This window comes from Grus americana, chromosome 2, assembly GCF_028858705.1.
Source record: "Grus americana isolate bGruAme1 chromosome 2, bGruAme1.mat, whole genome shotgun sequence".
In the NCBI taxonomy this organism is placed as follows: domain Eukaryota; kingdom Metazoa; phylum Chordata; class Aves; order Gruiformes; family Gruidae; genus Grus; species Grus americana.
In genome coordinates this window covers 52,907,372-52,928,531 of record NC_072853.1, presented here as the reverse complement: position 1 = coordinate 52,928,531, position 21,160 = coordinate 52,907,372, and the positions used below count along the sequence as shown (strand labels likewise).

Genomic DNA, 21,160 nt, shown 5'->3' with positions numbered 1-21,160 from the left:
TGGGTTAGCAAGGAGATTGTGCTGTTCTCTGCTTCTTCCAAGGATTTATCTGGTTTGCAGTTCTCTTGCAATGAAATAGCTAGGGAGAAGAGGGAAGGGCTTATTCAGCAAAATTGATCTATTTAATTAAAATTATGGCTTTCAAAGAAAAAAAAAGTCAGAACACCTCCAATCCTTCCATTTCCCCAAAAAACATTCTTTGTTGAACTGTTTAACAAAATAATCCTCTGTTGACTAAAACACAGCCTGACTTGAAACCATCCTCATCTGCTTCAGAATAGCAAATGCTGAAGCAGGAATATCTGGTTTATACAAAATCCTGTGCCTAGCTGGGCTACTCAGACCAGCAGTTAAAACAGGTTTGAATGTTCAGTCTTACAATACTAAGTTGTTAAATGGTATGTGAAGTGGGGAAATCCTAACAGATGATGATAAATCCTCACTGCTTGCTCCTAAGCACTTAGAAGTTTTGCTGGACTGAGTGAAAATGTAACATTGCAGATCCATTTGGGGAGGTAAAAAGCAGGCCCAATGCCATTTAAGTAATTTTCCTGGTAAGGCAGAGTGTTACAGTCCTGTCTATGATCAAGGATATACCCAAGGAACATGAGTATTGAGAACAAGGTATTAAGGTAGAAATTGAAGTCTCTTTATGTTGGTATATTGTATATAACAGCAAGTTTGCATGGCTGCAGCTGTGTTGGTTTAAGCAAGGAGCTTATGCACATAGGGATACTCAGGAGAGTGATATGAATTAACCAGAAGTGTGATCATTAAGAGTGTTAATGAAAACACACAAAATCTGTGCTTGGATAGCTATGTTCAGAAACACAGTGCCCTTAACCTGCAGTAACTTCATAGATGAAAAACGGGGATGTGTCCTTCACAAGCAACATGAACCTCAAGAGTCTGATAATTGTTGGTTTCTTCTAGAACTTCTGGTTGCCTTGGCTTTGAGGGATACTCTGAAACTGTCAGCAGCAGAGCGCCCTTAGCTTCCTTCGTAAAGCAGCATCCTTAGTGCCAGAGAGAATTGCATGTGCTTGACTTTCTGTGAAATATTGTAAAAGCTTTGGACAGTTTATTGGTGTCAGATTTAGTTAATATAGCTGGGATTTATCTTCTGAGAAACATACGCCTTAGTATATCTAGAAATAGTGTTGCTGAGCCATGGGATGTTCATACCTGGATTAGAAAAATTTATCACACATTACAGTTAGCTGGGTTGAGGAGTTAGGTTCAGCTGGATGTTATTCATATATTGGATCTCATTTTCTCATGGTCTTCTGCTACCTCCTAGGAAGAAATAAAAAGCTTATTCTTATTCTGAAAATGTGTAAATTAATATTATTCTAGATGCAGTGTGGTAGAGTTATTTGGAGATGTATAATTGATGTAACTTTGCTTGCAGCTACACACATAAGACTTGAGAGAAGGCTGGACAACGTCTAGTAAACACTTGTACTGAGTGTTATTCTTCTGTGTTTTATGCTTTGAATAGATGGACTAGACCTAGTCTAACTCTTCCAGGTCGTCATATGGGCAGTGATGACTTTGCTTCTGTACCTCTCTCCAACACTTCCCCCTTCTACTACTGCATAATGCTGCATTGCAGGAAAACAGTAATGGTATGGCAAAGCTGAGGGCTGATCGCAAATGAAGATAAACGCGTTTCCATTGATTTATGAAAAAAACATTGCTGTTTTATTTTCAGAGTAGGATGAAGGTTACTCGCAAGGGAAAAGAAGTAATATGAAAGTTCTTTCTGTAAGACAGTGATGCTGAAATTGTAAATTCTGGTTTATGGATTCCAGTTTACTGTTGCATTAATCATTCAGAAGTCATCTATATCTTGTCCCAAATATGCATCTAGGCTCAAAGTACAGGTGGGTGCGGATCTTCAGGATGATATTTGCAGATAAAGATTTATATGAGAAATTATTGGCCCAGACAACATAATGGTGAGTATCAGTTTTTGCTATTATACTATGTTATTTTCTATTTAAAACCATTAGATGAAATATCTCTTATTATATACATTACTTGACAATTATTTTTTTTTCTTCCTTCTTCAAATCCTGAATAATGATGGCAAAAAACAATGTTGATATATATCAACAAAGAGCAGTATTGGACATGACCAAAGTAGATGTATTACTAAGAATTTTATCCCACATGGACTGAGAGCAGCCCTGCGGAGAAGGACTTGGGGGTTTTGGTTGATGAAAATATCAACATGACGTGGCAATGTGCACTCGCAGCGTAAAAAGCCATCCATATCCTGGGCTGTATCAAAAACAGCGTGGCCAGCAGGTTGAGGGAGGTGATTCTGCCCCTCTACTCTGCTCTCGTGAGACCCTACCTGGAGTACTGCGTCCAGCTCTGGGGTCCTCAGTAGAAGAAAGACATGGAGCTGTTGGAGCGAGCCCAGAGGGGGGCCACGAAGACGACCACATGACTGGAGCACCTGTCCTGTGAGGACAGGCTGAGAGAGTTGGGGTTGTTCAGCCTGGAGAAAAGAAGGCTCTGGGGAGATCTAACTGCAGCTTACCAGTACCTGAAGGGGCCTACAGGAAAGATGGTGAGGGACTGTTTATCAGGGAGTGTAGTGACAGGACAAGGGGTAATGGGTTTAAGCTGAAGGAGGGTCGATTTAGATTAGATGTTAGAAAGAAATTCTTTACTGTGAGAGTGATGAGGCACTGGAACAGGTTGCCCAGAGAGGCTGTGGATTCCCCATCCCTGGAAGTGTTTAAGACCAGGTTGGATGAGGCTTTGGGCAACATGGTCTAGTGGAGGGCGTCCCTGCCCGTGGCAGGGGTGTTGGAACTACATGATCTTTAAGGTCCCTTTCAACCCAAACCATTCTATGATTCTATGATTCTATGATTCTGTGCCAGAACTTCCATTCAAGCCTGGGGGGAACTCCAGTTCCAGGATTGTCTTCTAGAAGATATGAAGTGCCTTTTATATCCAGGGAGGCTTCCAGAGGAAAGCCTGTTAGTATTTTTTCGCTGATGTTTGGCCAAAAATAAACTAGAAAAGAAGTTTTGAAACTAAAATATTTAAATGAAAAGGAATAATTAGATGAAGACACACATTTTGATTTGGAAATGTTACTCTGTTGACTGCTATGGGCTGGATTCTTTGCCCCATGTGTTCTCTGACACACCACAGCTGCTGACCTATGCTGGGTACTGCAGTGCAGCATGGAGCTTTCACGGGATGCCATGTATCATGAAATGCCATGTGAATACAGGATGGCAAAACCTGAAGAGGAACTGTGCTGTCATTCTCATATGTTTCACTTTTTGTAGGGGGAAAAAATTCTCCCTTGTGTGGGAGAGAAGTGCTGCTTGAGAAACTCATCTTATTTAAACTACTGCATTTTTTTTGTCAAGAATCTTTTCTGCTGAAAATTTCAGGAGGCCATATCCATGTTTTAGGGTGCTTTAGTCAAGTGTATATTGCCAAGATATACTCATTCCCACAGAATACTCTGCTCTGCTTCCTACAGCTCCCGATCTGCTTGGTTCAAACCTAGTCTGCATATTGCTATAGTCATTGCAACTCAGTGCAAGTGTGGCCAAAAGTACAATATAGACAGAATGGCAATTCCAGCTTTTAATTTCCTTTCTATTTCCTGAATTTCTACCACTTCATATCAATTTTGCAGCTCTTTTTATGAGAATTTGACAGGAAAAAAAAAAGGGAATAGAATCCTCCAGTGTATTTGATTCTTATTTTCCTTATCCCCAGATGCTGGATGCAAACCAACAACGGGAAATAAAGGAAGCAATAGAGTGGGTCACTAAACCAGGTGAGTTTAAGCCCTTGTGGATTAAGGAGCCAACTTTTCCAGATGGGACATGCAAGCATTTCAAAAGTTGGAGAGTTAATTTTTTTTATTTCAATAATAACACAGTGACTGCAGTCAGTACTGTAGTGTAATGTTGATACTGTTCTTTCACATATTCAGAGTTCAGGTTGAACTTGTTATTCAGACTACTATTAAATGTATTTGCTACAGGACCCTGACACATATTCTGCACCTGTATTCCCTTAAGTTTAAAGAAATACTTTGTTTCTAAAAAAAAAAAATACATAAAAGGACTGTAATGCCTGCATGAGGAAGGCAGACAACATTTAGTATGAAATGTGAATGGACTTTTTAAAAAAATGTATGGTTTCCAATGAAATGGGAAGTTCAGTTCAGAATTTCTGCTCCCAACGTGCTATACTTAGCAGCACTGTTAAAACTCCAGATGTACAGTATGTGCATTTCTTTACTGCTTCGCACACCCTGCTATATAATTCTTTACATTGCTTGTGGAGCAGAGAAAGCAGAAAAAAAAATCAGTGGAAAGTTTTATAACATGTGTTATATTTTCTATAAAACAAGTAGAAAACAGTATGCTGAATCAACTGTTATTCCATCCTTTATGCTACTGAGTAACTCCATTGGGAATTAAAAACCAGAAGCAAATCGTGACTGTTTGTTATTTCCTTGCAGGCCTTAGCACTGCTAGGAGTTGGTGTGGCAACCAGAGAACATGTGAGTATATGTGTAAGTGCTTTGGGCTTTTTCCTAATTACTACTGTTTAATGTCGCTACTGCATAACCTTTGGAGCTGGCACCAAAACTCCTTTGCATTTCTCACTCAAGTTAAACACTACAGCTGACAATTACTTGGTATCTATTTCAGCTACTCCCTACCAAGGTTGCCTCCCTTCACCGTATCTCCCTGGTTCATTCTTCCCACACATGATTTCTGTGAACAACCTGGAAATATCTGATTTTTTTAAATTATTATTACAAGAGTGACTGCTAAAATTTCATATTCTCACATCAGTGAGAAATATGAAAGAATGCATCCATGATCGTGATTGCCCATATGAAAGGTAGAGAAGCAAGGTACAAAGAGTAAGTCCATGCTGCTTCGTGGAGCACACTGCAGCTCCATGAGACAACTTGGATAACATCTGTGCAGAACAATGTAGGCTGGAGAGCTGCAGGGCTACTGAAGCTGATAGCCCCTGTAGCCCAAGGATAATTATCACAGCTCCCATTTTGCTCTGTGGGTCTGATGATTAAGCGAGTGTTTTGCTCAGCACAGTAGTGCACATGTAGACATGGCCTTGCAGCAGCTATATAAAGGAGTGGGTTTTAGAGTGGAAAGGTTTGTGCCTCCTCATCTTGTATCATCAACTCTATTTGTGCTGCACTAACTCAACTGTAAAGATCAAAAATCCCAGAAAATCATGCTGTTAGCAAGCTGTAGTTCATCCTCTCAGTGGCACCAGGAGCACTGTCAGCATGCAGGGAGGGCTGGGGAGCCAGGAGCCGATACCACGGTTGGCAGGGCAGGTCTGGGGGTGGCAGCCAGGGTCAGCTGAGAAGGTTGCCAGAAGAGGTCACGGTGAGGAGACAGCCCTGAGGGCAGGGTCTGGCCCAGTGACAGGGACCAGTGTCAAACACCGCCCAGTGACTGCCAGCCTGGCTGCGGTGATGAAGTCAGACCCAGGTCGAGCCTGGCCGTCCCTAGGGACAGCCTGAGAAAACTGGCAGGGTGCCACAGGGGCCAGCTGCTCCCAGGGGACCAGGAGCTGCAGGGGGTCCCCATGGGGGCAGCAGGGCAGAGGCCCCCCAGCCAGGCCCATCCCCATCCAGCCAGGGGCAGGGTCGGTGGGGGGCAGTGGAATATCCCCAGCCCCAAGCACTAGGACCTCCCGGGGACAAGGACAGGGCTGGGCTGAGGCCAGGCCAGGCCAGCAGTGTGTGAGTGGGGCTCAGGACCAGGCCTGGTGAGGGGAACCAAGGTCAGACACAGCCCCGGGTGTGTGCGGGCAGGGCCATGGCAGAGCAGGGCCACGGTCATGGGGCCAGGCCGGGGGGTTGGTCCATGGCCAGACACGTCCACAGCTATACCACAGCTGGAAGCGGGTACACCTGCAATGCAGCCCTGCAGAAACTAAGGCCCATGGGCAGAAGGTGTGGGCCCCAGGTCAGGCTGGTCAGGCTGAGGCCCGTCAGTGCCCTCGGTGCCCTGTCTGGCCTTAGAAGGGATTTGGCTGGTATATATGTGGCTATTTTGTAAAGTTGAAACCTCTCCTTTGCCCCAGGGAAACTCATTGCTAGCACTAGTAGTAAGTCACTGCCATCAGCTATATTTAAATACTTTTCACATGAAATATTTTCAATGAGTCCAAAGACCAGAACTAATTCCTGGATATAAGGAGCAAGGTGTCAATAGACAGGCTGGTACCTTTTACAATACCAGTCTCCAACCTAAAGTAATTTGTTTTTTATTGCACCCATCTTTTTGCCAAGTCTTGACACCAAATCTACAGAGCCTCAACAATGTGAATTAACAAATTCTCAGTTCTCTGCAGCAACTGGAGACAACAGTGACTGCATTAGCATAGTTTCTCTGCTGCCATTTTCTCATGCCAAGCCCTGCAATCAACATATTTCATTGTGCTTCTCGCTCTCAGCTGCTGTCTACCAGTAGATAGGGCACTTTTAATTTGGGGAGGGGGGTGTTTTATAATTAGGATGAGTTTGAATTACCCATTAGTATAGCCTTGCTTTACAAAGTAAAGGGCAGTCCTGAATACTGCCTTTACTTGATGGTTTGTATAACCTTTTTCTTCTTTTCACTATAACATCTGAGAACAACATAAGAATTTAATGTATTTACCCACAGAATTCCCCTGCGAATAACAGGAGTACTATTATCTGTACTACAAACACGGGAAATTAATGCGAGGCCTGAACTGACTGAACAACTTAGCCAAGCTCCAGACAGGAAATCTGAAGCACAGCTAGAAATTGAATCATGACTCTTATCCAAACGTATGTCTACAAGGCCATCTCTCATCTGGCTGGACTGGTCTCCAGAAGAAGGAATGATTTCCTACAGCAAAGTCACCGCAATATTCACTTTAGCTGTCTCAGAATGGGAAGAGCTGCTCCTTCACATAGGCAAGCACATCCCAGAGCTGTGCAGTCCTGAGCATGCTGAAGTGGGGCTAAGACAGTCCTGTCCCCAGTGTACCCCAAGTCCTTGCCGGGGACATGGTTAGGTGACCAGAGGGGTGTGACTTGGCTCCTAAAGGAGCCTAAAGTCTAATAAGATTTTGAGGCAGTCTCTGAGGTAATTATCTGGCAGAGCTGCCCAATCAGTTCGTGTGAGCATTACATAATGGTTTCACTACAAACTCAGCCGCCACCACATAGGTTCAGCCCCTGTCCTTGTCCTGCAATGGAAGAGCCATTTTCACTTCGCATTTTTGCTTCACTTATGTGGTTCAACATCCAGTTAAGGGGCCGTAATTTCCAAACTCATTCCAGCACGACTATGCCCTTTGGCACACAGTGGGTTTTTTCCAGTGTACCTCAGTTCATTGGGTCAGGTCTAGTGCTCTTAACATTGCAAGTATAAGCTGATTATTTTTAATAGTGGCAACATTCTTGAACTTCACTTCATCCAAATTCTCATGTGATCTCTCATTTAAATAGAGTCATTAAAATAATTTGGATTTATTGAGATACGCAGGAGGGACACTGTACAAATGTTTTGATATGAGTTGCCAGCAGCTGTTGTAATATGTTAATTTGGGAGACTCCAGGTCTTAACTTTTTATTTTTTCCCTTACACTGCCACAACAGAGTGATATTTAAACAGCTTCTACCAGCTAAGGCCTTGAGTTATCTCCAAATTGACAGCTGCAGGCTAGGAAGTGTGAATGAACACTTGTCTGTGTTGCTGATGGCCAAAATGTTCCAGAGTGAGGCTCTGCAAAATGCAGCAGGAATGAGAAAATCTTTCTCTCCCTCCCCTCCCAGCCAGTCTGATCAGTTTCTTCAGCTGTCATGCTTGTGATTGCTGAGCATAAGCTTGCATGCACTGCTGGAAATTTCTTTGTTTCATGTCATGCTATAGGGCTGCACCAAAGGACTTTTTATGTCTTTGTACTGAGCACTGTCTTTTTCTACTATGGATTTGGAGGTCTCCGTGAATCAGTCCAGCAGTTGATAGTATTTGATTATATCCCGGTGTCTGGAAGCCTTGAAAGCAGGTTAGTTACACAAAATACTCCAGTAGCAATTGACTATGGTGATTGTTCTGTTTTTTTTCTTAAAAAAAGATGTTGCTACATGTTGGTCACAGCATGCATTTGTCTTGCTACCCTACAAGCCCACTTACCTGTGGGCTACAAAGGGAAGTTAGAAGTGTGGATTAACCTTCAAGCAGGTGAACGTGAACAGTTCGTGGTTTTGCTAAAGGTACTTGAAACCTGGGCTGTATTCCATCTTCAGACACTTCACAGATCCCAGTCACTATGGTGGCAAACTCTCCAAGTCAGACTAATTAACAGACTATTCATTTTGATGGCTGATCAGATAGGCGCTTGTCTCCAAATTGAGAAACACTTTCTTCTTTTCTGACCCCTCATCTATCATGACCAGATAACCTATATTCTTTCTGGTATTGCAGTAAGGCCAATTTTGCAACATATCAAAACACGTCAGAAATAATGTAGGTTATGAAAGCTTGTCTTAAGGTAGAACATAGAGGGAGATACTACCTGAGCAAAGTGGTAAGAAATTTCTTTGCTGTCTCCAACTTGATTGAATTGCCCTTGGAAAGTGGGGCAATGATGAAAGGATGCATTCAGAGGAGGAATGACAGAAGAGAGGAAACTCTTCAAGGCCAAATTGTGTGGCAGAATGAGTGTAGCAGTCTGCAGGGCAAATGGCAAGGACTCAGAAATGCTGTGGATATGCAGAGCTGGCAAGGAACCGACTTTTAATGCCACCTGTACAGCTCTTTAAGTCATCAGCTGGGGAGTGCAAGACACAGGGAGCTGCTGGGACAGCTTAGTCATCAGGAAGTAAGTCCAGGAATGCCCCCTTCTCTCAGCAGGCCTATGGGTTCCTCTCATAGGTTCCCAAGAGTATCTAACAATGTCCTCTCTTTTGTCTAAAATTCTGCTCTGAATGTAGCCTGCAGTCATACTAGTCATCTTCACAGCAGTGAACAGTCTTCATATTCTGCAAATCAAAATTCCTTGAGTACCTCCTGTTTAAGTCTATATATTCAAATTCTTTTGCATGTTTATATTTTTTGCGTGAAATCATAGAAGTCTTATACACATTAATTTAAAAATATGTGTGTTTTCACTTTTATAACATTAAAGTCTGCTGTGTTGCGTCTGCTTTTTACATCTTTCTGATCTTTCAAGCAGCATAAACCTTCTTGGACTTCAAGGTACAAGCTTCATTTCAACAACTGCCATTGGTAGTAAATTGCGCTGATAAAGGGGAACAGTGAAGTTGTAATTAATTCCTATACTGAAAAGCAGTAGCTCTTCCAGAGCTATATATATATATACTGGTCTGTTTAAGCCTGCTACGTATGTCCATACACCTGTGTGAGAATAAACTGTTTCTCATGTTTCATAAAGGTAATACTTCAAAGGGTTTTTAAAATTTTCCTTCTGATTGGACCAACTCCTCTTTAACTTATGAAAGGAATTAAATGATTCCCATTCTAAATCCTTCTCTTGGCTGGGTATTCATGTCCTGGTTAACTTCACTGAGACTGCTAATTCCCACTAGTCAAGCCCTGAGGCCAACATTTTGTTTCACATCCTCTCTGGCTACACGTGCTAAAATGCCCTGCAGATTCCACCTCATCCGACATGTTACATACTGGTCTCCAGCAGAAGGAATCTAACCTGCTAAGTGTAGGCAGAACTGTTAAGTGAATTTGCAACCTGAACTGCTTTCTCGTACTTTAGAGGACTATAAATACACTCAAGAACCTTTAACTTATAAAAGTATGCACGTGGTGAGGAGTTGCTGACAACCTGCAGCTAGGAGGTATCATTAATGTGGATGACACCTGGAATATTCAAACTATGTCACTTGAAAATGTAAGAGTAGTAGACCTGCAATGAAATCTATTAGGAGCATGGGACATGGCCTTCAGGTCTACTAACAATACCGCTATCTGTGAGTTCAATAATTTGAAAGAAGGTAAGACCCAAACGCGTTTAACTCAGAAAAGATAGGTTTGATCCTTCCATATATGATGTTTCTCATACGATCTCGGCTGAAATAGCACCTATCTGATGAGAAGAACCTTTCTAATAAGCAGTGGCCTGTTTAAATTTGATGTACTTAGGAAAGGTAAAGACATCCTTTTCCTGCAATTTTGTCATGTTGGGCTAAATGTCTGGAAAAGAGAACAACAACTTATTTTTTGAGTACATGACTTGGCACTACAAAAATTTAGTCTGAAGATCAGTGATCAGTATAATGAAGATCAGTATAATGAGATTTGCAAATAATTTTGGTGCAAAATATGCTTTTGAAGGTTATGATCAGTTTGGTTTAAGAAAGATGCAACGGTCCTCTTATGCAGACCCCTTAATGAATGGAATCAAAGCACATTGTACAAGTTGATATAATTCTAAGAATCTAATAAACAATCTTACTATGATATTTACCAGTTTACTGACTTTAAAAATTAATCAAAAAATTACTATGCATTTATCCATGTCTTCAAATATGTATTGACTATGTTATGTCTGAATATTAACTGTAGATCTATTCACAACTGAATTCCTGAAGAGGAATTTTATAAGGACTGAAGTTACTGCAGAAATCGCAAGGGTAAGGAGAGATGAAAGCTGAATTCTGCTAAGATTTACCTAATAAGCTCCAATCTTACAAATACTACTATCTCTAACTTTTACTGCTCCAGGCTGCAAAATTAGCCCATGTTTGTGGGATCTGGTTTTAAATGATGACAGATTATTACTAATACTATCTGGTAACCTCTGTTTAACTACAGCTCTGTTTGATTTATATCAAATTCATCATTCATGTAGGGTTGGGGAATAAAAAAAACCACCTGATACAGAGATGTTACGCAGAGATTGCATTTCAGACAAGGCTCCATTAAAGATCTTTTCTATTCCTGCTGGTTCATCTATGAAGAGCATGGGAAGTTTTGTTTTTCCTTGCTAGATTTCACCCTCCAAGATCCTAAAGTAAAACAGAATTTACCTTTGCTTTCCAACTCCTATTTACTACTAACTAAAATTAAATATGCATCATTCCTTCCAGATTTTTTTTTAAAAGCTTTATTAAACATACAGTCTTTAGAACATATTTAAGGAGTTCTACAACCTTGAAGGAATCCTCTACCATACATAAAAGTTCTTATTTTCAGTACTAAATAAAGCATGTAAGCAAGTGCTACTCACACGTAGTAACTGAATGATAACAGAAGTGACCAGTGGTAACTGAAACGTGAAGAAAAGTATCTCAGTAACAACTTAAAACTGGGTTATCATCTGCATAATACAGCAGGAATATAAAATCTGTACGACTACAGTTTACTACTGAAGGCAGTACTGGTCTACTAGTATCTGTTTCTTTCTCAATAATAAAGTCTGTATCTTTTGAAGTTTACCAAAAACCCCTAACTTTAAGTACAGAGAAAGCTAAGTAGCTCAGGTACATTTCCGCATTAATAGAAGCTGGTTTATAGCATTAAACAGCCATCTCCATTTTAATAGGTGGATGAGGATTATAATCTTCAATCTGAAAGTCTTCTGCCTTAAAGTCACTGATGTCTTCAACCTTACGAAGAATTTTGAGTTTGGGGAAAGGTCTTGGCTCCCTCTGAAGCTGAAATAAAAGCAAGCTTATTGTATAAAGCTAATACTTGAAGGCAGAGATTTTGTGTTATAAATTAGATCTCATTAATCTCAATTCAGATTACACCATGTTGATTTTCCCTCCTCTCCAAGAAGACTTATACTAAAAAAAAAAAAATGGAAAATTATAATACAGCTAGGTGGAGTCTACTTTAGTACTTTGATAGGGAGCAGTAGGTTAATATTAAAGTGGATTCCCTGATCATCCAAATGCACTGCAAGCATCTTCAGTTTGCAGAGCAATTCTGGTGGTTACAGTAGATTCCTTCCAGAGGAAACTAAATGGGAAATTCTGAACCAGATGTGCATCAAATGTACTGCAGTTTCTCACAAGAACATTTGGGTCCAAACCAATAACTAGTTCTCTGGATGGTTTTGAACCATATGAACGGTGAGGACGTTCAAGCCGAGCTAAATCTAATCAAATAAAATTCTGATTTGCTCCTACTGCAACAAATTACTTCCTGAAGAAAATATGGCCTTATTCAGCCAAATAGCAATACTGATTGGCTCTGTGAATTGGTAAGTTATCCTTTTCTGATACACTACAAAGACATTTTCTTTTGTGTTTATGTGTATTAGGTAGAATGGTTTTCCAAGGTTTTGGAATGATGAAGTCAAAAGCAGGGGTACAGATTCTGGATCTCTAATTTGGTTCTAGAATAGTACACTGATGTATATTTCAGTCACATCCGTACAGTATTTCTGTTTGTGACCTGAGTTGAACAGAGGTTAAGGTATTACAATTACTAGGGTAGAAATGAGAAGAAAAGCCACACAAATTAATATCTGCAAAAGGATATTTATAATAGCAAGGTAACTTTGTATCGGATAAGCATTGTGAAAGATAAAAGGATACAAGAATACAGAAATACTTACTTGAACTTTTAGAGGTTCCACGTGATTCAGATATATGTGAGCATCTCCTAATGTGTGTATGAACTCTCCAGGCTGAAGAGAAAGGAGAACACGTGCTTTTCAAATAGTCAGGTTTTAAGAAAGCAAAACATTACAATGCTTACAGTATTGATTCTTAGCATCTTACATCTAGTGTGGAATTACAGCTTCTGTACTGGATTGGATTATCAAGGCATCCTTGCAAGCTTTGAAGGACACTATCTTCCCAGACTAAAGCATAATTAATGAAAAATACAATGAAATTTCCACCAGTTTACAAAAAAATGTATCTTTGAAATCCTACTAGGATAATAGCTTTGGTAAATCAATGGAGCACTGCTGATCTACCCACCAAGATGGAAACAGATGGGGCAGTGACATCCAGCTTTTCCACTCCACTTCTAATAAGCAGGACTTGCCAAAGCTGGTTTCAAACTAGTTGCCTTAGCCACTACTAAACAATGTAGTTTGTGGCAGCAGCACTGTTAGTCACAGGCTAAACCCCAAAGCACTTACCTAGCATCCAGATGGGTTTTGCAAGCTTGCAAGTTCTGTGATTTAGCAGCCCCCAGGCAATCTAATTAAACTTAGGTAAGTTTTATTGGCTATTTTACTGGCCTCTGACCAACGTAGATGAGCCCTCAGATATATTATGCTAAAAACCACCAAAGCCGTGAGAGGAAGTAGCCGAGAGGCAACAGCTGCTTTATGGACATAATGTTAAACTTCACTTTCTTTTAGTACCTTTCTTAAGTATGTCTGCAATTGCTCTGAAGTCCGATTCTTCCCTGCTTCCATATTTTAAGTTCCCTTTTGTATTGCCGGTAGCAGGAGGATCAGGCCCAAATGGCCTTGCTGGTATAGTTTTTTACATTCTAAAGAAAATGGGGTTTCACTTGTACAAGATCGTGGTGCATTTAAATTACTCTGTCAAATTACAAAATACAGGTCTGGAGTCTGGGCAGTAGCTATTTGAGCACATACTACCACTCTACATAATCATCTACAGTAGGAAATGGAAAAAAACACTCAGCTGAAATTATAGCTGGAAGTTAGGTGGGCAGAATATCCAAACTGGAACCTTGACAGCAACCACTGAGCTACTGTTCACTTCCAATAAAAAACACATGCTACAAACATTAATCACTTGTATGTTATTATCCCATAAGGACAAGTGCTCTGTTCAGATTTCTAAGTACACTAGTGGAACAGGTCAGTTTTGAAACATTCAATTAAAAGACCTGGAGGATCTTCTGTCTGCTTGACCTGAATTTAAGAATTCTTACATTGCTGATCCTAACTGCCCATGCAGACCAGAGACAATTCACATTAAATTCATGGGGCCCTTTCTTACACATATTTCAGCAAGATTTTGAACAGTACATTCATTCCAGTTTTTCTTGGACATGACACAAAAAGTCTTATCTTTTAGTCCCTCACTTCTCAGACAAGATTAAGTAAAATTATTAAATAGCCTACCTTTAGCCCTGTGACATGGGCAATCATGTATGTGAGCAGTGAATAGCTGGCAATATTGAAAGGCACTCCTAGTCCCATATCTCCAGACCTCTGATAGAGTTGGCAAGACAATTCACCATTTAGAACATAGAACTGGCAAAGGGCATGGCATGGTGGCAAAGCCATCAGAGAAATATCTAGGAATTGCAGTGCAGGAAGAAGAGGGAGAAAAAAAAATTGTAACAACATTAGTGTTATAAACATAGAAGATGCAAAACCTCAGCAAGCATTTCATGAGACACAGTAGAGAGCAAAAATCCAACTGCACTATCATTCTGTTGCTTTTCCTCTTGTTTAAAAGCACCTGCTGGCCGAGCAATTAAGTCTGGTCATGACAAGCTGCCTCCTGGGCTGTATGACCAGAAAAGTCATAAACAGATATTCCAGAGAACAGATTTATGCCATAATGCTGCACAGCAGTTTAGTTTTTACTCACCTCGGTGAGACAGTTGATTTCCCTAAAGGGAGATGTTAAGAGCAAAATTAAGGACATACCCTAAAGCAACTTCCAACTGCTTCATCTTACTTTCTTCCCATTGCAACATGCCTTTACTGCTTGTTGAGATATAAAAGTAATAGTCAATAAAAAAATAATAATCAGAAAACAAAAGATCTTTTGAGTGTTTATCTACACTTGAAAGTGCAGATAGTACAATTACAGTTTGGTAAGGAAAACTTTAACCAGGTATCTCCTGATATCTGAGAATGTTTAACCTTAAAAATAACAGCAGCAGTCTGTGGCACCCCCTTTCAGAGACACGAGTGGAAATGCTGGGTGATTTTTTTTGTGCACAGATCTGCTGCTGCTGAAGTTAAACATTCTCTGGCACTAGCTCTTATTTAGAAGTAGCCTAACAGAGTGAATAGGTATGTAGACAACCTATGTTCAAAGAGATGATTACAACACAAATATTTTTGTTCTCTAGTTTTGGGGTTGGTTTTTTTAGGTTTACAATTTATTATATCGCTAAAAAACAGACACGCTGCTCTGGTATACTCTTTTTTGGTTTTGTTTTTTTAACCTTTTTAAAATAAGAATTGCTGTCTTTGAACAGAGATTGTATGTCAAAGACACCAGTAGCTGGGTATATCTCTCACTTTAACCTGGAGAGAAAAACTTTGATGTAATGGTTGAAAATTTTGGAGGTCTGAACATGAGAATTAAGTAGAAACGGGATCAAGCTTATAACCCCTGGCCATTTTTACTGCATTCCTGGTAGTTTTATACAGAATAAGCAAGGACACCAAATGGAACTGACTGTTGTCATAGGATTAGAACATGGTGTAGCATACAGCAAGGTAATATGCAACTGCATTCACCTCAAGTATGCTGTTCAATACCTTTGGGATTCCAAGCACACATAATGATTCTTCTGTCATCTGGATTCGTTTTGATCGTTTCAATCACTTTTTGCAACTGATCAACTCCTTGGTTGGAGTAATCTGAAGAAAGATACCAAATAAGATGTAAGCCAGACAGATGCAAGTGATGATAATTTTTTAAAGCCCAGCCCACATCCCACTGAAAAGTGATACCCAAATGACAACCTCTGAAGGTTTTATTGTAACTTTGAAAGTGATTAAATTCAGCAGTTGGCACCCTCCAAATGTAGGCTATTCTTGGTTCTTTCTTAGGGTGCTCTAAGGCTTCTGAAATTCTCATGATGGTATTTTTGTATGTCCCCCCATCTCTTTTGTATGCTTTGAGTACCTTTAGCATTCGCTGAAATAGGACCATTCCTATTTACAACACTTTATTCCAAGCCTCAACAACTAGACATTTTTTAAGACCAAATAAGAAGTCTGCATAAACACTACATCCCAGGAAACAAAATCTGCAATACAAAAAAAATAGTTGGACAAAGCATGTTACTTTATCATTTATGATGATTTGTTACGTAAATAGGACAAAAGCTGTACTGGAATGGGCAAGATATTACCACCTACTCACTAGTATTTGACCTAATTCTCTCATTGCATTTCTTGATTAAGATGCCTTTCTAGATGTTAAACTTGCATGCTACAGTGCTCCTTCTTAAATAAATAAAAAAATAATTAAAAAATTATGCCCAGACCAGTAACATGGGGTGCCGGCATTCTTTGCATGCTCAAAAGGAGAAAGTTTTTGACAGATGAACAAACGCATCCATCTAGCACTCACAAGGTCATGTATAAAAACTAAATTTCCATAGCATTCAGTGCCAGAAGGGAACTTTAATCACGTACAGCACAGGATATTACACTTCACCCAACGATGCTCGCAGGCTGATTTTTAGGCTCAATACCAGTTATATAAGAAACTCACTGGAATTAACTGAACATTAGAATAGATTCCAGAATAAAAGAGTCATTACTCGTTACTCATTGTTCTGATCCATGGCAGTGAATCAGCATGGCTGGTAACTAATTTTTTCTAATAGCTCTTACTGCAAAGCAACACCAAATTATGGTTACAGGGAGACCCAAGCTGGCAAACAAAGTAGTAATATATAATTAGCATCTTAGGGAATTCTTCTGCCAGCAATATTGTGCCAGAAGCTTTTTCAAATGGTTATGTTAGTTCCTGAAGCTAATTACCTATGTGTTAGTAATGCATTTTAAGGAAATCTATTAGCAACCTCTGGGAATTTATCTTGTTCATTTTTTGCAAGCTATGTTATGCCTCAGACCTTTTAAGTTCAGGAATGCTGAAACAATTTAGTAAGTTTTCAGACGTGTCAGTTCACAATTTGCATCATTTATGTTAGCATGAAACTGTGTTCTGCCAGCAATCAACATGCCAGTACTATCTGTAACTAATGAGAACATTGAGATTGTATTGACCAAAAAAACGAGGAAAAACCATAGTTAGCCATGTTGTTATTTTCAGTTAAAAATCACACCAAACAGCAACAGTCTCTTAAGATTCTGTTTTTTAATGGCAGTCCTCCAAATGCTTTGTACACCCTCTCCTTCAGTGACTTAGAAAAGAGCCATCAAGACGCTTCAGAGTATGTTTAATGAACCAGTTCCACTGAAAGTGATACCAACAGGTACTGCATCACATCATAACTTGTTACAGCTATTCTGTCCACAGTGTCAGCAGCTACGGATACATCCTACATTGTTCCAGCAGCAGAATGGAAAAATCTTTCTCTTCCACAGTATTTCTCCAGTGAATGTAGTGCACTAACATCAGATCTTGCCAGCACAACTGCATCATGGAAATTAGGTCCCTGCATTGGTATTCTGGAAGTGAGGTGTCACAATCATCTTACTAAGCAATCAAGACTGTATTTGTATGTGATTACCTGTGTGCATATCTTTGTATTCTGCTCCAAAGTGCCTCCACTGGAAACCATACACTGGTCCCAAATCCCCCTCCTCTCTGGTACTGAAACCCTGCTTATCCAGGAACTCACGTGATCCATTAGCATCCCAAATCTTTACACCCTTTGCAGAGAGCTCTTTAGCATTTGTAGAACCCTACGAAACACAGACAGCAAGAAGTCTACACCCTGATCCCAACACAGAGGACATGACTTGAAACAGCTGTATTAAGCTTTGCTAACCTACAGTATTTCTCCACTTATAAAGGATGAACAGTCTGATTAATGTACTGGATGAGGTTCTTGCATATGGACAGAATAAAACTTCTGAGCACCATAGTAGGATGAAGTCTGAAGTGCCATGCTGCTGTTATTTAACTCAGGATTCTTCTAACTTTGTGAATGCACAAACAGTACAGTCTCAAGGTCAACTGTGCTGTATCAGTTCATTTGCACATTTGCAAAGAACAAGGTTTTACTTTACAGATGGATAAAAGTAGACGAACAAAAAATTTACAGCCCAGGCATTGTCTTTGCCAAGCCAGCTATAACGAGCTTAGGGTCTTAAAAATCCTTTTGTTAAAATGACAATTATGACAACATGACCCAGAGAAATCTCTCGAGTTCTGCAACACGTCTAAATCGGCACACTCAAAAATCCAACATAGAAAGTGTTCTGTTTAGGGGAATGTACAGTCTTTTATATTTGAAAAAACATACTTTAAAAAAATGCATGTGTATTTGAGTCCTGCTATTCAGCAAAGGGTTAGGTAGACTTTCCCATACCTGCACAATGTCACAACATATAAAGGAACACTTACATCGTAATGTATTATCTACAGTTGCATTTTAATACTCTAACCACAGCTATTAGCTCTATTAGATCTCAGGTTCTTGCTACTAAAAAGCCTAGAGTTTACATCGGTCTTACTTCACCTGTGGTTCCTGCTTGTTTCTGTTCAAATCAATAAAAGCTATCTCAACATTAAAAAGCAGATCATTAAACTACCTACCATCTACTTCATATTATTATTTGTTATTCAAGCACTAACAAAAGAGACTGTACTAGGCTTTATAAATGTGAGGTTGAGAGCCCTCACTATTTCAGGCTATTTCACTGAAAAAGAAACAGAAGAACTCTTCTGATTGGTAATAATGCAATAGTCTCACTAAAATACACAGAATGTCTTGAAGGTCATGGCCTTCCGTATGTAGTCAAAATATTAGGTGGCTGCACTCCTTCTGTCCTGTCATACGAACGGAAGCACCCGCAGTTACCTCAAATTCCTTAATCCACTCCACACTCATTCATTCTGTTGGTACCACTCAGGCATACCACCCACACAGACATCCAAATACCGAACCTTGATGAACCACAGCAGCTCCTCCAGCACTCCTTTCCAGAACACCCTCTTGGTTGTTAGCAGGGGAAACTGATCTGAAAAAGAGCTTCAGAACGTCAGAGGTGACCAGCGATTTGTCAGCGTGACTCAGCTTAGGTTTTTCTCCACACAGAGGGTCATGCCACCGTCTTGACACTCAGAGGTTTGGATATGAAGTAAGAAGTTGGCAAAGGATGTGTAATTCTCATACTCAGATCAATGAAGACAAGAATCTGACATTTATTTTCCTGGACAGAGGGGGACGATAAATCATCTGTGGGGACTTTGATGAACTCTGCCACGAGGGCACTACAGTGCAGCGTACGTATGTACGTGTAGGCATTTGCAACGGAAAGCAGAGGCTTAAGAGAAAATTTTTGGCAAATCTATTTCACAAACCATCCTTCCTACTATGCTTGAACGGTAGGAAGGACCGCGACGGGCTATCTCAAGATCTTATCCGTTTTTTCACCAGGTGACAGCTGCGGGGTGGGCCAAGGCCTGGCTATTGGGCCGAAGGAGAGGAGGGGTCCGAGCTGCCGCAGGCTGGCGGGCAGGGAGAGGCGAGGGCGGAACTAAACGTCTCCGCAGGCCCCTGCAGCGGGCCCGAGCCCCGGCCTTCAGCTGGGGGAGGCCTCGCTCTCTGAGGGCAGGAGCGGCACAGCCCCGGGGGAGAAGATGGCGTCCCCTCCCCCTCGGTGTAGGGCCGCGACCCACCGGAGCCGCGGCGGGCAGGGGTAGGGGGTCGGGGCAAGGGACGCGGGTCCCGGCGGTGCCGACCTCTCAAGCTGTACCGCGCCTGCATGCCGAAAACGGAGATGGTGCCGGTGCCGGTGCGATCCTCTTTCCGGTGGCCGTGCTGCAGGATGTGCCGGACCTGCCGCAGGTACTGCGGCTCGTCGGACTCCCAGCCGGCGGCCGCCGCGCTCGGCAGCTCCCCCTCGGCAGGCATGGCGGGCGAGAGGCGCCCGAGGCGGCTCCTTGCGGGCCCAGCTGAGCCGCGGCTGCCCACTGTCCCCCTCTCGCCAGCCGCCTCTCCTCCGAGCCCGCCAAAGCCCGGCTTTTCCCGCCAAGCGGCACCGAGAGGCGGGCGGAGAGGGACGCCACCGCCTCCTTCCTTCCCCTTCCCCTTCCCCCCCCCCCCCAGCCGCAGCCTTCCCCTCGCCCAGAGCCCCTCAGCGCCGCCGTGTCCTGCTTCCGTCGCGGGGGGCGGGGGGGGGCAGCTGCGGCGCCCTGGGCCCCGCAGCGTCGGCTCCGCGCCACAGGGCCGGCAGGACGTTAAGAAAGCCCCACGGCCGCGCTGAGGCGGGTGGCCTCTCTCCCTCCCTTTGCTGCCCGTGTAAACTCCGTTGCCTTACGCTGAAAACCTCCAGAGTCGCCCTCTGGCCCCCCACGGGGCTTGTGCCCCTGCCCGAGGGCTGCCCCGAGGACCTAGCCCGTGTCTGTGCTCCAAACCGCGCTCGTTTTTCCTCCTTCTGCTCTCAATGTGGCGTCCGCTAAACATTTTCTAGGTATACTCGTTAGTCAAAACGAACTGACTCTTCTCTGAATATTTGTTAGTCTATCTTAGGAGTCACTTCGTGCTTAAAGCCCAACTTTGTGACAACTGGTGTGATGACAGGAGTTATGATTGCTGATCTCTCACAATTAGGAGCCCATAAAATGCATATATAATAGAGGTTGAATGGAACAGAAAACTCTAGGCTAGAAAATGCTACTTCTCCTTTCAGCAGGCAGGAAAACATCTTTTCCACTAACAAAAACAATGAAATGGCATTTTTCTTATATAAAAGTGTATGCTTACATGCATGTATAGAAGTAAAGGAAAAGGTATAGTGTAATTAAGGTATGGTTATTTTTCTATACTCATATCTAATATAGATGGGTTTGTAGACTTTGAAATGAATACAATTTATTTAGCAGAGATACAGTTGGAAATGGTGAATATAACTGTGCAAAAAATGCTTAGAAATGCCAGGCACAGCAAATGAAACCAAATCACCTAGAGTTCTGCTTCTAACTGAGAGATATATCAGTTCTTAACCTTTATTATAATTTGCAAATACCATTGCAAGCTAATGTGTATAATTTAGGAAAAAACAAACATCTTTTCTGTTAAAGGATTCCCTGTTAATTATGACTCCAGAGGCGAACTGCAAGTAAGAAATGCCAAAGGCAGAAGACTTACTCATTACTGCATATTCAGAAAAGTCATTTAATGTACATGATAAACAGCAAAAGCAACTAGAAGAAGAAATGGAACATTTTCATTGGAAAATAATATGCTACATGCATATGGAAATCTGGTTGATTCAGACT

General features: G+C 41.5%; 2 protein-coding genes across 2 annotated transcripts; one reads left to right on the top strand and one right to left on the bottom strand.

Annotated features, from left to right (window-relative positions):
- The first annotated feature begins 284 nt into the window (after positions 1 to 284).
- Positions 285 to 8,375, top strand: ENOSF1 (enolase superfamily member 1). The gene is given in 8 exon segments (XM_054814124.1): positions 285 to 359; positions 1,815 to 1,961; positions 3,760 to 3,863; positions 3,865 to 3,886; positions 4,514 to 4,553; positions 7,660 to 7,819; positions 8,011 to 8,082; positions 8,291 to 8,375. Coding segments are annotated over 8 exon segments (705 nt in total).
- A 2,773-nt stretch (positions 8,376 to 11,148) lies between these two features.
- TYMS (thymidylate synthetase) lies at positions 11,149 to 19,924 on the bottom strand. The gene is made up of 7 exons (XM_054818089.1): positions 19,622 to 19,924; positions 18,824 to 18,897; positions 17,442 to 17,616; positions 15,493 to 15,594; positions 14,113 to 14,288; positions 12,616 to 12,687; positions 11,149 to 11,707 (listed from the first exon to the last, which is right to left on the bottom strand). The coding sequence occupies exons 1-7, from the start codon at positions 19,791 to 19,793 to the stop codon at positions 11,570 to 11,572; spliced, it is 909 nt and encodes a 302-aa protein (XP_054674064.1). The 5' UTR covers positions 19,794 to 19,924; the 3' UTR covers positions 11,149 to 11,569.
- Between the last annotated feature and the right edge of the window lie 1,236 nt (positions 19,925 to 21,160).

Bases quoted from the DNA above. Each gene is read 5' to 3' on its own strand.
- TYMS (XM_054818089.1), bottom strand. From the start codon at position 19,793: ATGCCTGCCGAGGGGGAGCTGCCGAGCGCGGCGGCCGCCGGCTGGGAG. The intron at 18,898-19,621 runs GTCGGCACCGCC...GCTCTTTTTCAG, and splicing joins GGCGCGGTACAGCTTGAGAG to ATCAGTTTCCCCTGCTAACA. The intron at 11,708-12,615 runs GTAAGTATTTCT...CTTTTATTTCAG, and splicing joins TGGAACCTCTAAAAGTTCAA to CTTCAGAGGGAGCCAAGACC.